The following is a 14,989-nucleotide window of genomic DNA, read 5'->3' on the forward strand; positions in this document are numbered from 1 at the left end:
TAACAGCGTTCCATGCGCCTCGGTGTCTAGTCATGCTGGCCACATGACCACGGAAATGTCTTTGGACAGTGCTGGCTCTTCAGCTTGGAAACGGAGATGAGCACCGCATCCATAGAGTTGGATTCGACTGGCTTTCGAGCAAGGGAAACCTTTACCTTTACCTACATGTACCAGAGGCTCAAAATGGCAACTTTCAGAAAATACTGACTGGTGATAGCCACAGTTTGTAGAAGTGTTCAAAGTGGTTTGGAAGATGGAGCATACATTTTTTGTTTATTTGGCTGTTGCCTATACTTAAGATGATTTTCCCAGCCTTTGCAAGCGATTGTATTGTTTTAAGGGAAGCAGAAGTGGGATAAGTGGACACGAGTAGCATTTCTTCTTTCAAATTGCTTTCAGATTTCTAAAAAGGTTTTCATTTTTCTCCTGTCCCTAATACAGATATTCCATCATAATCTTATCGTGCACAAAAACTGAAACACTGTTAGGTCTTTTTGCTTGAGTGCTTACAAAGGAGACTGCTGTGTGGCTCCCAGTGTGTTGCTGTGTGGAAGATGTGAATGTGACTTGAGTGATAGCAACCTGCTCTGCATGTGTGCAAAATGCACTTTATCCAAAAGTCAGCAAAACAGACAGTAGAATGTTTCTTCTTCTTCTCTTTTTAATGTTTCTTTATATAGTGGCACTGGCAGTACAGAACGGATGGAGCTGAAGGCCCTCCTAAATCCTCTACTGGATGTCTTGCTGAAACTTGGCACTAATCCTTACATTTCTACACTGAAAACTGATAAAAGCCTCCAGCTATTGTTGAAGTTACTGCAGATATGTTCAGTCAAATGTTCCAATCCACAAAGTGGTTAGTGGTTACTTCAGTATGTTGCTCTTTATCAATCTTGCTCTTCCGGCTGGTGTTGCAGACTTTCAGGCTACTGAGAAGTGCTTCAAACAACCAATTCTAACATCTCATTTTAAAACTGCAATTCATGTTAGAAGAATGGTCACATGTTAACATTTAAATACAGAGAGTTCTGACACATGCAGTGAAAAAACAAGCACTTTAACATGAAGTGCAGTATAATAAAAGTTGATGTGGAGAAACTGCAATATTTGCAGTTTTGTTTTATTACAAGGGCACTCATTTCTCGTTCTACAGAAAGATAACTGAACATAATTCTAAAAGTTTGTTTTAAGTTTTTTAATTTTACAGATCACTACTTAATTATTCAAAATGCCCCCAAGACCTACTCTGTAGAACATGAGATATTTGGAAATTAGGATGAGACATTTAACTGATAATTTAAATGTTATGAACTTTTGGCTCCAATTTTACATTCTCTATAATACGTCCAATTGTAGGTTTCAGCCATAGATATTTTATAATATCCTAAACCTAATATGTGCTGTATAACGTAGTGTATTTTTGTACAGATGGAGTAATAACATTTCTCCAGAATGAATTTATGACTGCTTCAGAAAGCATTTTGGATTTTCTTCTAAGAAGACTTTCAGCAAATGAATTAAATACAGTAAGTATTTAGTGTAGTTACCATACCAGTGAAATTCTGCTTGCTCTTATACACAGGGATCAATATTTTAAATAGTTCTTGTTTCAAGTACTTAGAGGATTATTTGAAAGAGAAATACTGTCACATAATGTGTTTATTATTTATCAAAACAAGTAATTTAAAATCTTCCTATCAACCTTAGCTTTGTATAAATGCTTGAGTTCAGATGCAGGAGAGTTTGGTTAATTTCACCTCTAAATTGTACATTGACAATTGATTTAGTTAAGAGAACCACCACCACCCTTTGGGATGCGTGACTCTTCATAAATAATTATTTTATCTAAGTTGTCTCAGTTGGCAGATGATTATGGAATAACCATTAATGGCTGTTCAATTGCAGGGTCAGATTTTGATTTATTGAGAGATTTAGAATGATGTGTGGCAGTGGTCTGTCTCAAGAATTTTAAGTTCTCCATCAGTGGAGGAAAATATTCTTAAAACTGGGTTACACCTCCTTATTCTGTGGGCGAGGCTTATGCAAATGACTTTTGCAAGACTGCCTCCATCGGTTGGTGGACCCCAGGCCAGGCCCTGCCTGCTCTGCAGCTGGACAGACTTCCTCAGTTTGCTTGCAAAAGAGGAGGAAGAACAGAAAGCAAAAGAGAGCTAAAAACAGCAAAACAAAAGAAATCAGCAGCCATCTCCTCCACTGCCCAGGTGCTTGCAGCAGAAATGAGGAGGAAGAAGCTGTCTTGTTCCTCTCCGAGATTCCCCTAGAATTAAACTGTGGCTGGAGCCTGGCTCAGCTATACCTCCACCACCAGACCAACAAGCCTCGAAAGTGTCAGCTAGTTCCTTGGCAGCTGCTCGCCTCTGCACCACTGTGGCTTCAGGGGTGACAGAGTGCACAGCCAGCCCTCTCCTGTGCCAAGAATCTGCTGGCGGATGGGTCCATCATTGGAGGGTGCCCATGGGACCATCTAGCAGGTGAACTCCTTTTACGAAGCTTCAGAGGCCTCAGCAAGTTACAGTGTCAATAGGATGCTTCCCCCAAATGCTGCCCAGCCTTGCAGCTGCAGCTATGGCTCAGGTAACTCATGGGAGGGACAGCTTTGCACTCAGTGTTTCCCGGGTTGGGGGGGGGCTCTCCCTACCCTTCTCCTCCTGCCATTCTAGATGGGGCATCCCTTCTTGCAAAAGAAATACTCCTGTATCATCCAGCAAGCAGTTAAGGACATACAAAACACCCTGAGGGATAAAAGGCAGAAAAAGTGGCACCACAGAAGATGGGATGAGTTCTCCTCTTTCTGCTTCTCCTCCTCCTCTAGAAAGAGGAACAGGAAATGGGTTCACTCCCATAGACATCGTTCATCAGTTCATCAGTTTGTGTACAGCTCTCATCACTTTCACTCGGCGTCTTCCTCCTCTAGAAAGAGGAACAGGAAATGTGTTCACTCCCATAGGCATCGTTCATCAGAGAAATCTGGTTCTTACTATCCTGATCCCAGGGCCAGGTGCCCCAGAAGCACTTCTAGAAGAAGAAGAGAAGAGATTGGATTTATATCCCACCCTTCACTACCCAAAGGTGTCTCAGAGCGGCTTACAAACTCCTTTCCCTTCCCCTCCCCACAACAGACACCCTGTGAGGTAGGTGGGGCTGAGAGAGCTCTGACAGAAACTGCTCTGTTTCAAGAACATCTCTTATCAGAACCAAGGCTTGCCCAAGGTCATCCAGCCAGGTGCAAGTGGAGGAGTGGGGAATCAAACCCGGTTATCCCAGATTAGAGTCCATGCACTTAACCACTATACCAAACTGGCTCCTTAGTTCATGAGGTTCCAAATCAGCCCTCCATCCAGTTCCCAGGCTCAGGTATTGTGCCCTCTCTGGCTGTTCAGAGTCATTGCATTCTAACTTAGCCTCTGCCTGTTCCGCTTCTGAAACAAAGGAAAGGTAGTGGACAGGAGAGGATACTATAGCTTTGTGCCCAGCTTCCACCAGACTGTTTCAACAAGAGGACTTTCTTCACATATTAGACAAGGTTATTTCGGACTTCAGATATGCTATGCCTCAGGATATTTTGAACAGGTGACATTCCATATTCTTTTGCCAGCCAGTTTCAACACCTTCCACCATCCCTTTCCCTGACTTCTTTGATGAGTAAATGGGCCTCCCCATGGGAAGGGAGAGGCCTTTCCTCCATTGCCGAATGAATGTACCCTGTGACACAATGAAGGCACTCAAGGTCTTCCTAGTGGATGCACCAGTAGCCAGTCTCATATCTGTCCTTCCCAGGGATGGAGACAGCACCCTTAAAGGCTCTAGTGATAGGCAGAATGAGTTTTTTCTCAAGAAGACCTATGAAGCCTTTGCCCTTGCCATCAGGGCTAGATTTGCCTCCTTGGTTTTCTCAGAGCATCCATTCTATGGGCAGAGGAGCTTTTACAGGACCCTCTTGCCAAACGTTGAGCTCAGACAGAATCTACTAAAGATCAAAAGGCTTCTGAATTCTCCAAAGCCAGGCTGGATGCCTAACATCCATGTCCCATCCATCTGTTGTACAGCAGGTTCCTCAGGTTTGTGTACAGCTCTCATCACTTTCAGTCGGCGTCTCTTCTCTCCCCCCCCCCCCCCCCACCTTTTTTTACGATATGCGTGATACATGTCTTCCCATACCTGGACAACCTCCTAATCAGATCACTGTCTAGATTTCAGCGCCTTCAAGACATTCAGATGATGCTACAGACTCTCCAGGCTCACAGCTTCTTGTTGAGGCACCAAATAAGCAGGCTGCCTCTCATACAATCCATATTGCTCCTGGGCACAACTATCATCCCCACTTCTCCCTTCCTCTCCCTCTCAGGAGAATGTCACCTGAGTCACCAGGAAAATGTTGCCCACTTGTGCAAGGAACGCTGGCAGATGTGATGCTCCTGGCCTGAATACTAGGCATCATGGTAACCTGCCTAATGGCTTAGTCATGTGTCTGTCTTCACTTCCAGCCATTCCAGGAGTTCTTGCTTCCTCATAAGGAGTTCCAGGAGTTCTTGCATCCTGTGTCACAAGCACAACAGAAACCGTCCGCTTCTTTTGTGTGCTGGTCCTTCTGTTGGTGGCTCAGGGACACCCCCTACGAAGGGGCATTCCTTTTACAGAGCCATCCAGAGTGGAGATCACCACAGATGTCAGTCTTCTTGGCTGGAGAGTGCACTGCCATCAACAAGACACTCAGGGAAGTGGAGCAACTCAGAAGCGGACCACAACATCGGATAGGGCTGAGAATGATCCGAATGGTGCTTCTCACCTTCCAGCGTTAGATTTCTGAGGCCTTCGTGCTTGTCTTCTCAACCTAGTGGCAAAGGCCGTATCAGGGAGGGATGAGATTGCAGTCCCTACACTGAGAGGCTGCTCAACTTCTCCACTGAGCAGAAGGTCACCCCTTCTCTCTTTGAGCCCAGTACCTTCATAATATATGTAACCTGAAGGCTTTTGTTATGGCGAGCAGAATTTCTGCTTTTGAAATTCACTTTGTTTAGATATAGTCATTGATTCCTTTTCCTCTCTTTTCTCTTTAAAAAGAAGAATTTCTCTTTGATTTATCTTTGTAGCTTTCTGTTAGACTTCTATGCACTCTTTTATAACTTCAACACTTGCAGGGTTTGGGGTGCGTTTTTTTGTTACACACTTCAGGGTGCTCTAGTCAGAAGGGTAGGAGAGTCTGAGTAGACAATGTCTGCCTCTGAGAATCTGCAGAATAAAATTCTGTAATTTTTGTAGAACCTCCATTCTTGCCCTTCCTCTCTTTGAATTTTTCTTTTGCTCAAATCAGAATTGATTAGAAACAGACTCCAGATTCTCCAAAAGAAGAAAAGAAATTGATTGTTGGATTTCAGGGAGAAAGTTCCTCCTAGCAATGCTAGTGGCAAGCCACTTCTGAAATGGAGGGAAGGGGGTTACACAATAAGTAACTTATGATGACCTCTGGTCATTCCTCTTTGGATCTGATGCTCATGTTTTTTATATACTTCAGGCCTTGAACATAAAGTTGACTGTTGTACGACCTTATTTTTATGGGGGTATTTTGCCTCTGTGCAATAACTTATTGCTTCATTTTAGATTTCAGATCTGGAGCGCTGTAATTTATATCTTGCAGTGTTGTCAGAGCTATTGAGCTTCTGCTCAGTCAGTGGCTGGACAAAGGAAATGTCTTTCTGTGGTTTCATCTCCTCTCTGATCAGTGCCTCCCTCTGCAATTTACAAGAGATGAGCAGTGAAAAGGTAATTTTGCTAGTCCTAAAAAAGCAGTTCAGTCATAATACCTATTCATGACCCCCATTTTTTCACACACTAATCCTTCAGAAGTAGCATATATGGAGCACTGACACAAGTGTAACTTGGCTGTATAGAAATGACATGGTATTGCTCTGCTTACCAGCAGAAAACCAGATATTAGGATGTACATGTGTAGGTGAATTTAGGTTTATCAAAACAGTGTTTCCACGTTTTCCTATAATACTCTGTATCAGTTATTCAGCAAAATAATCAGAAATTGTAATGCACTGTTAAAACAATAGTATGTCTGTAAATAGGGGTCAGGATCCAAAGACATAAAACTAGTTTTGTGAGGATGGGATTTTTTAAAAAGTCTGTGATATAGCCTGATAACCGAATAAAAGAAGCCAAAAGTTTTGTTAGGCTAAAACAAGCGTAAACAGACAGTAACATCACACAAAACTGCTAAATTAAAATTGCTGTAGTAATAGGTTTTTCTGCTGTTATTAGATGTAAAAGTTAGAAAACATAACAGTGAAACGTCGTGAGAATGGTTGAGTACTCTTGGTGTTGAATAGGGTTGCCAGGTCTTACCTTGATCCTGGTGGTGGGCTCCAGCCCAGCTCCTGGAGTCTTCTGGCACTCGCACTGCAATGACATCACCTGGAAGTGATGTCATTGTGCTGGCCATATCGTTTAGGGAACACTCTAGCATTAGGATAAAAACTCTACGGTCAACATAGAGTTTTTACCCAAATGCTAGAGTGTTGCCCGTACAACGTGCCTGGCACTGGGCACGTTAGGCATGCCAGGATTCTTTAAGGGTGGGGCTCCCCCACTAGCCAGCTGGCTGCTGGTGAATTTGGGGGCCCGAAATCAGGAGAACCCCTGCTCCCATTGGGGGGTTGGCAAGCCTAGTTTTGAACAATGCACATGGGGATTTCCCAGATCCTCCATGACATCTTTTTGTGTGAGTAGGCCGCAATCTTGCTTATGTAGTGCAGGCCTACATAGAGTGCTCTGTCTTGCAGTATCTTTGCAAGAAGAGGGGGCATTCTTTTCCTTAGCTGTGTCACCATCTCTGTGAAGAAGAAAGTAGAAGCAGCTGGAACATTCAGAAGACAGTGGAGAATACATGGTTGGTTGACCTTGGCTTGGTGGGTAACAAATTGTGGACACTTCTCTGTGTGTGTGTAAATTATGCAGGTATAAGTTAAGCTGCTACTAGTAGCACAAACATTATGCAAGTATTCGAACAAGGACTGTGCATTTCAATAAGTCATTGCAATGGGGTTTTAAAAAGAAGAGATCCTTTCAGTGTTGTTTTTGTGTCTACATGAAGAGCAGCTTTCCAGACTAGATCTGCTGCTCCCCCACCCCGCAGCACCTCTGTCAATCCCAAAGCTCCATGCTTTCCTTTGATTTAGATATCTAGTCTTTCACTAAGTAATGCATGCTCTATACCAACTCAGTGTGTAGCTCTTCATTAATGATAAATAATAAAACAGCTCATCAAAGCTGCCTGGTTTGATTTCATGCTGGGGATGGGGAGAAAGGGGGGCTGACCAGATTTCATTTGCACCCAACTTACTCTTCAGTGTTGCTCTTCTAACAAAGGTACTTGTGAGTACAGGTGTTTCCTACCTTCCGTCCATGCCCTCAAAAAAGCCGATGCCGGAGGTTGCTGGACAAAAACCACATGGCTTGAGTAGCCAGACTTAAACTTACCTTGGCACAAGAGCAAGATGGGGCCTCCTCCTCCATACTGCTGCCTTGGGCCCTGTGGCTTTTTGACCACGTGGTCCTGTGGCTATAAGCACTCACTTTCTAGAGGTATCAGGGCTTCCTGGGAGAAGGGAAAGGTGGGAGTGTTCCTTCTTAACAGTCTTCAGCTGGAGCTTCATTGGACACTACTCACAGTGGGCCGCTCTGAAACCTTGAATCTTATGTAGTGTGTAAACATAATTCTCAATAAGCAGATCTTTTAATCTGTATTTGAACTGGTAGAAATATGTGTATAATGTTATTTTTGCTTTTTCATGTTTTGTTAGAGAATGTTGAATTAGGCTTTCATCATGAAAGCTGTCTTTGTATCTTCACTTTCAGGAACTAAAACTTGGGGAACAGATTCAGAAGGTGGTGTGCATGGCATCACTAAGTGCGGTTTGTGAAATTATTGATCAGAAGCCAGCTCTTCAGCTTCAGTCTCTGCCAGCAGTTGAAACTTTGAAAACAGTTATTGTCTGTTCAGAGCTTAACCATGTATTAAAGAAGCCTTGCAGTATAGAAAAAAATAGGTATATGGATTAATCACTTTCATTAATTAAATTTTGTGATCCTAAACATAACTGGTTGGAAGTATGTTCCGAGTAAATGTCTGCACGTTTGTGCTGTTGAAGTATCTTTCCTATTAATTTTAATGGGTCTTGATTTCTAACTGGACTTCTGAGTTGAGTTTGCTTTTCCTTTGGAATACTATAATCTGCATGTTTGTGCTGTTGAAGTATCTTTCCGTTCCTATTAATTTTAATGGGTCTTGGTTTCTAACTGGACTTTTGAATTGAGTTTGCTTTTCCTTTGGAATACTATACAGTGACTTATCCCCCTCCCCTTTGAAAAAGAAAACCAATCTTTCTGATGGACTAAAATAGTATATGTTTAATTTTTACAGTTCCCTTGAGGAGCTATCATCTCATCAAGGGTGGGGGAAAATCGTAGCACGCTACATACGTGATCAGTGGGTTTGTCTTCATTTTACTCTCAACAATGATCAAAACCCTTCTAAAGATGAAGATCTGCAACAGTTTTCATTTGATGTTCAGAAGCATACAAGGTGTCTACAGTCTGCCCTGGAAGCACTAACAATTCTTCCTTCTGACCATGTTTTACCTGTGTTTCATTGCATGAAAATACTTGTTCCCAAGGTAAAGGATTGAATGCAATGTACAACTTTATTAAGTTCATAGTTCCACCCCCTCCCCGAAAACCTAAACATTTCCTCTCTTTTTTTTCTTTAGCTTCTGGAGTCTTCTGAATCTCTGTGCATAGAGGCTTTTGATTTGGCATGGAAAATTATATCTTCTCTTAACACACAGCTAATATTTTGGCCTAATTTAAAAGGTTTTGTAGAGTTTGTATTTAATCCTGAAGTTCTTGCTGCTGCTGCAAAGAAAAAGAGCAAAGCATACATGAAAATAAAAGAGGTAACTGTTTAAAACAGATGGAGTTATGTCCAGTAGTATAATTCACAGAAGGAGCTGGTGGGGCTGGATCTTTTCCTGTTCTCCCTTTTCCAAAGCAGCCTATTGTTTGTTCTGAAAATCATCTCAGAAGGTCAGGAAAGCCTCGTCAAGTAAATGCACTACTGTATGGGGGCTCTGCAAGGATGAGGAGGAATCAGGTACAATTGCCTCCAGAACCCATACAGCAGTGGTACTCATTCCGTGGCTCACAGAGAGTCACATTTGCAGTTGCCAACAACCAAAAGAGCCGTATGGCTACTGTATGTCCTGTGCAGCATTCCAAATGCACACATATAGAAAAGCACACACATAAAATAGTGTAATATATAACTATTAATATTAAATATGTAACTATAATCTTATATTACCAGAGGTAAGTTAACCTTTGCACGTTTCTCTTTTAAAAAAAAAAAAAACCCAAAGGGGTATTTTTATTATTTTTCATAGACTGTTAACTACAACGAAAAATATAGGGAGGGGGGACTACATCTAAGGATAAAGCAAAGATACCCACACTAACTAAAAACCCAAGAGTAGGAGATCCTTTCCATGTTAATATAAATGTTAGTAAAACAAGTGTTAGTGATACAATATACTACATCTTCTTTACTTCAAAGAGCAATTTACAGAGTCCTTCTGCCCTACTTCGGTTTCCTATCCGTAAAATCATATACAGTTTTCGTTGCTCCTGCACCCTCTTCCCCCACAGAGTCCTCGTCCGTTCCCGAAGTAACAGAGTTTCTTGACTTGGATTCTTCATCTTTACGTTCTTCTTCCGGCCCGAGCTGACATCTCAAAAATTCCTTAGCTTTAAAGATGGAGTCAATCTTCTCTCTTTTGCCGTTGACTTTAAAAATTACACCTTCAGGAATCGCCCACCTGTACTGAATTCCATTAGTTTGGAGAAATGAGATCAGTTTCTTGTAACCTTTCCTCTTTTGACGGATTTCAAATGGAATATCCTTTAAAGTCTTTATAATTGTGTTCCCAATTTTCAGTGGGTTTGCCAAAGTTGCCTTTAATACCGCATCTCTGGTCTGTCTTCTTGCAAATCTCACCACAATCTCTCCAGGCAGGTCATTTCTCCTAATATAATTGGAGTATGCCCTATAAGCAGCCTCCATGTATTTTACTATTTCATCCGCTGAAATACCTGTTGCTGGAGTGATGATCTCTCCCAGAGTCTTCTTTAAATCTTCTCGTCGCTCCACTATCGGTACTCAGGTAAGTCTCTCAGAAAAGAATTCGCTGTTTGCTTCCCCCCTTCCCCCTTTGTTATGTTATAACTTGACCCCGCTCTCTTCATATGCTATTTCGCTCGATCTCCTGCGCTTGTCCCGGTTAGATTGGCTTGTACCCCAAGGTCACCCAGCCGGCTGGACCTTCGGGGTGGAGGGAAACCTCTATTCTCCGGCATCTAGCCGTCGAAGAGGCTAACCCTCAAAAGCCCCCTGGCCTGGAACCCTTCACCAGGGTTCCGTGGGGGTGCCACTTGAGGTGGCACCCCTCCAAGCCGAGGGTGTGCTAGTCGCCTCCTCAGACATCGAGGAGAGCGACCGCCATCGCCGATCCACCCACCGGAACCCTTTGCACGTTTCTCCTTCCCACTGTTCAACCTTAGCCAGCCGTTATGTATCTGGAGTGACGGGAAGGGTTCATTCTCTGCCTTCTCACTGTCTCCTCAGCATGAGGCAGAGCTCGTCAGATGAGAGAGTGAGATTGCCAAGGCGCTCAAAGGAGAGTCAGCTTGCTGTGGAGAAAGAGAGTAAAACCGCCACCACCCTGCTGTATCCAGCTTGCTCTTTTCTTGGGTGGTTGACACATTGGTGTCTGGTTTCACCATTCTTCTATGCACACAGTTTGCTCTCCCCCCAGCAGTTGCTTAGATGCTGGGATGGGAGTGCAGAAGTTACAGAGAGGGTGGGTAATTCTTGGAGAGAGAGGAAGGGCTCTTTATTTCCATCCATAACATGGGGCCAGCAGGTCAGGGAAGCTCACAGCTTACCCATCCTCTAGCAGCAGCTTTTAAGTTGGGAACCTGCCAGGTGCAAGTTCTGCTAGGCAATCACCTTGCTCACTTTCCTGGGACATGGGGCAGGTACCACAGTAGGGAACTGTGTTCAAAGAGCTGCATATGACTCTTGACCCACCGAGTGAGTATCACTGCTCTACAGATATGAACCACTAATAGAAAGAATATGGAGAAACGATTTTGCCTGATTTCTCCTTGTTGCTGCAGTGCCTTGTATTGTGGTGCATTTTCTTTGGGGATGCTCTTTTGACCCTCCAAAAGGCTTTTCAGGGCAAACCATCAGCTTGGGGGATGGAAGAAAAGATCCGCTCCAAGTCCATCCATGAACCTTTCCACTGGACCCAGCTCATGATTTCTTTGTTAGTTTATGTTTATTGTGTTGGCTTGAAATCTCTCTTCTTCTTAACAAAAACTTGAGGTATTTTAAAGCTTTAGGTAATATTTCCATTTAGATTTAATGGAAAGGAATGCCCTTGGTCTTTTTCCAGTGTCAGACATAGAAGAGAAGGTTTTTTTTAATCCTTTTAGTCCTTTGTGAAGGAATAACTGCTAGGCCTGTGGACATATTTTACTTGATGCTACCTTTGGTTTGAAAATTGAAACTAGCTTATCTATCTCCACCTTCACAATAAAAGAAGTATTATGTATGTACTTGTAAACTATGTGTGCATTTGGTTTACTTCAGATCTAGATAAAGCAAGAGTCTTTACGCACATGAGAATATATGAAAAAAATGATGCTCAAACACATGACACAAAGTTTTTGTATTGTCACACCAACACAAAGGAAGCTTAATCTAGCAATTGAAGTAAGACTTGCTTGTTTTTAACAAGGGGCTAAAATGGGTGATTAAGTTGAACGTTTGGGATTTTTAGTTGTGCTTTTATTGGGGTACATGATGGGTTTTTTCTTCCCTCTTTCAGATCATGTTTCAGATTATTGAAATGTCCTCTACAAAGAATGGAGTTTTTAATACACTTTTAAGTTATTGCTGTCAAACTTGGATGTTTCCTACTTGTGAACATGCGAGTGCTGTAGAAAATGCTTTCTTGAATGCTGGCAATTACAGCGAACTTCTTGTAGAGGCCTGTTTGTTTGGAACTGTTTTTAGGCGTGATCAAAGGTAAAAAGGGTTTAAGAAGAACTATTTCATTTTGTGTTATACATGGGCTGTACTTGCTTTGTGTTTGTAATGACTGGATAGCATAAGAGATTATTAAGGAACAATATAGGAGTTTATTTAAAATCTTTAATTTGTAATTGTTTTTCTTCTTCTTTTAAATACAAATTAATATCAAGACTCAATCAGGAGGTGTGTGCTTTTGTGGAAAATCTTGGCAGTGAATGTGCAGCAAATGTTGTTATAGAAAGGTCAGTAGTTTGAAGTTTGGTTTTGTAATATTTAATAGTAGCTGCTTGTTTTCCTGTATACTGTTCAGTGTTACACCCTTTCCTTTGCATATGTTCAGTTTTTACTGTTAGAGAGTGACTGTAATTGTATTTGCAAATATGTGATTTAGCATTGGTCTTCTTCAAATACTTTTATTGAGAGAAACATGTTGCAGATGTTCTTCTGAAGCAAGATTTTTTGAATTGTGCTTTGGGGTGTATGTGAGTGCTAAATTGCTAGGAACTCATAATGGGAGCAAAAGGTAAATATCTGCTGTTGTAAACTTCCTGAGCAAACAGAGTAATAGCAGATCCTTAATTTTTGAGGAAGACCAATGCTACATCACATATTTGCAAAACACTGCTTCTGTAATTTACATTGAATATTTTGCTTCAATCTTAAGGGCAATAAAGTGCATTATTTCAGGCAAAGAACCATGTGGTAGTGCATTAGTATAGAAATACTAACTTTCCCCGAACACATCGTTAACATAGTATATTAAAATTTGTCCTTCCAACTGTTTCTGAAAGAAGAGGAATATTTATTCAAATCAGAGATGCCCCAAGTTCTTAGGAATAGAAAGGCTTACTGTGAAACAAGAATGCATTTGCAGACATGTTTTTTCATAACACAATTACTAGTAAAGAAAAATGTATTATTAATCTTCAGTGTTGTACTGAGTATTGCAGAAAACCAACTAATGGATTCTCATAATGCATTACAATACAATGTATTCTCATAATGTAATACATAATCATAATGTATTACAGTACAAACAGAGATGACCATTATGTGAGAATATGTGCCATCAAATTCCTTTGCTTGCTAGATGAAACAAATACATTGCACAAGAAGTTTATAGAAGATTTTTTCATGACTCTGCTTGATAAAGTAAGACCATTTGTGGTGCATTGTGAGTACGATACATCTAAGCTTTGCTTTCGCTACAGGCTACCCAGCTCAACCCTCTTTACTGGACCTCCTCTTATTCAGTTGTTCCAAATTGACAGCGGGAGCCTGACAGTCCCACTCCCTTGGCAATTGCATGCCTGGCTTTCAGGGGCAGGGGGTGCCCTTTCATTCTTCGATTGTTTTGTTATAATTGGAGTTCAGAAAGTGGGTGGGAACATTGTAAGGCAGGGTTCGTTATTGGCTGCCCTTTTTAAAATGAAAAGGTTTTTCACTGTAGGCTCAGGAGGACTGGCAAGCACCTGCACTTTCCTTAGTGTGTGGTTTCATATCTTCTACAAGATTCCATTCTTCCCAGGAGGTGTGGCTCCACCTTCTAAGGCAGCCATTTGAGGTCTGGCTCTGCTTTCTGTGGTAGCCATTTTATGATGGCATTCACTGCTCTTAAAATTCCAAAGGTGTCTGTGTGCTCAAAGAGTTTGGGGTCCCCTGTGCTGGAGCCACTACACTCCTTCATTTTCAAAGATGAACAATTCAGCCACTGTTCTATTGTCCAACCAGTCTTCAGCTTGCCATAAAAATGAGTTTAAAATAATGTTCAGTAGAATGGAGAAATCAGTGTCTTACATGACCATAGTCTGCTGAAGGTTTGTTTTGAAAGTTTGTATACTGTGTCACCAGTATGTTGGTACAGAAGAGGGTATTATTTGACCAAAGTTGGAGGAATCCTATCATTCAGTATATTACATATCATTGTTTGTGTTTTCCACAGGGTGAACTGATGTCCAAATCAAAAACTCGCTATTATGTGAATTCCTTGCAGCACAGAATTAAAAATCGAATGTGGCAGACATTGCTAGTCCTTTTACCCAAACTTCATGAGGTATTATTGTACATAAAATGCTTCCTCATAACTTTTGACTAGTGGTGCTCCAACAGAAACGTTATCCTAGAGCAGAGATTTCCTTCATGTAGAAATCAATCAGTAGCTGTTCCACCGATTTGCTCTGTTATGTTTATATTTTGCTGTTGCATAGGATGAAAACACATTGTATGGAGAGGAAATTTTATATTTATACTTTTAATTAACATACCTTGCATGGGATGGAGGGTGATGCCTTGGTACTCACTAAACTATTATTAAGAATGAAACATCTTGAAAAGCTGTATGGATTCTAGGTGTGTGTGTATAGAAAATGAATGTATTTGCAAAGTACAACTGATTTAATCCCTGCTGTTTTATTTAGGATTTTTTGACAAGGACTGTTGATAGGATTCTTCAGGCTGGCTATTGCAGCAATCAAGCATCTGTAAAGTATTTAATAGAGTGGACCATCATCTGGATTCTACACAAATTTCCTCATTTTCTCCAAAAATTTTGGGATTGCTTTAGTTATGTAAGTATTTAGAAGTTCAGTTCAATGCATAATTTGAATGCAAATGTGCTATATTATCCTACAGAACAAGTTTTTGTTCACTCATAAATTCCCCTCCAAGATCACTGTAATGCTGCTGTATTGATTCTAGTGCTTACGTGGATTTCCGTAGCTCATGTATGCTCTTGGGCACTTAGTATATCTGTAATAATATATCACTACATTACTCAGGTTCTGTGCTGGCTTCCTCTCTTGCTTAATACCA

The 14,989-nt window shown here is 41.4% G+C and overlaps 1 protein-coding gene across 1 annotated transcript in view; it reads left to right on the forward strand.

Moving 5' to 3' along the window:
• The window catches only part of TARBP1 (TAR (HIV-1) RNA binding protein 1), a 45,236-nt gene that overhangs the window by 21,241 nt on the left and 9,006 nt on the right, over positions 1–14,989 (forward strand). Inside the window, exons 12-22 of the mRNA XM_015419836.1 lie at positions 681–856; positions 1,429–1,526; positions 5,620–5,781; positions 7,882–8,072; positions 8,447–8,699; positions 8,793–8,978; positions 11,973–12,172; positions 12,349–12,420; positions 13,210–13,330; positions 14,121–14,231; positions 14,596–14,745. Coding sequence (XP_015275322.1) covers positions 681–856; positions 1,429–1,526; positions 5,620–5,781; positions 7,882–8,072; positions 8,447–8,699; positions 8,793–8,978; positions 11,973–12,172; positions 12,349–12,420; positions 13,210–13,330; positions 14,121–14,231; positions 14,596–14,745 — 1,720 coding nt within the window. The remainder of the gene's footprint in view (positions 1–680; positions 857–1,428; positions 1,527–5,619; positions 5,782–7,881; positions 8,073–8,446; positions 8,700–8,792; positions 8,979–11,972; positions 12,173–12,348; positions 12,421–13,209; positions 13,331–14,120; positions 14,232–14,595; positions 14,746–14,989) is intronic.

The sequence above is a fragment of the Gekko japonicus genome, unplaced genomic scaffold, assembly GCF_001447785.1.
Source record: "Gekko japonicus isolate JY-2015 unplaced genomic scaffold, Gekko_japonicus_V1.1 scaffold315, whole genome shotgun sequence".
NCBI classification, from domain to species: domain Eukaryota; kingdom Metazoa; phylum Chordata; class Lepidosauria; order Squamata; family Gekkonidae; genus Gekko; species Gekko japonicus.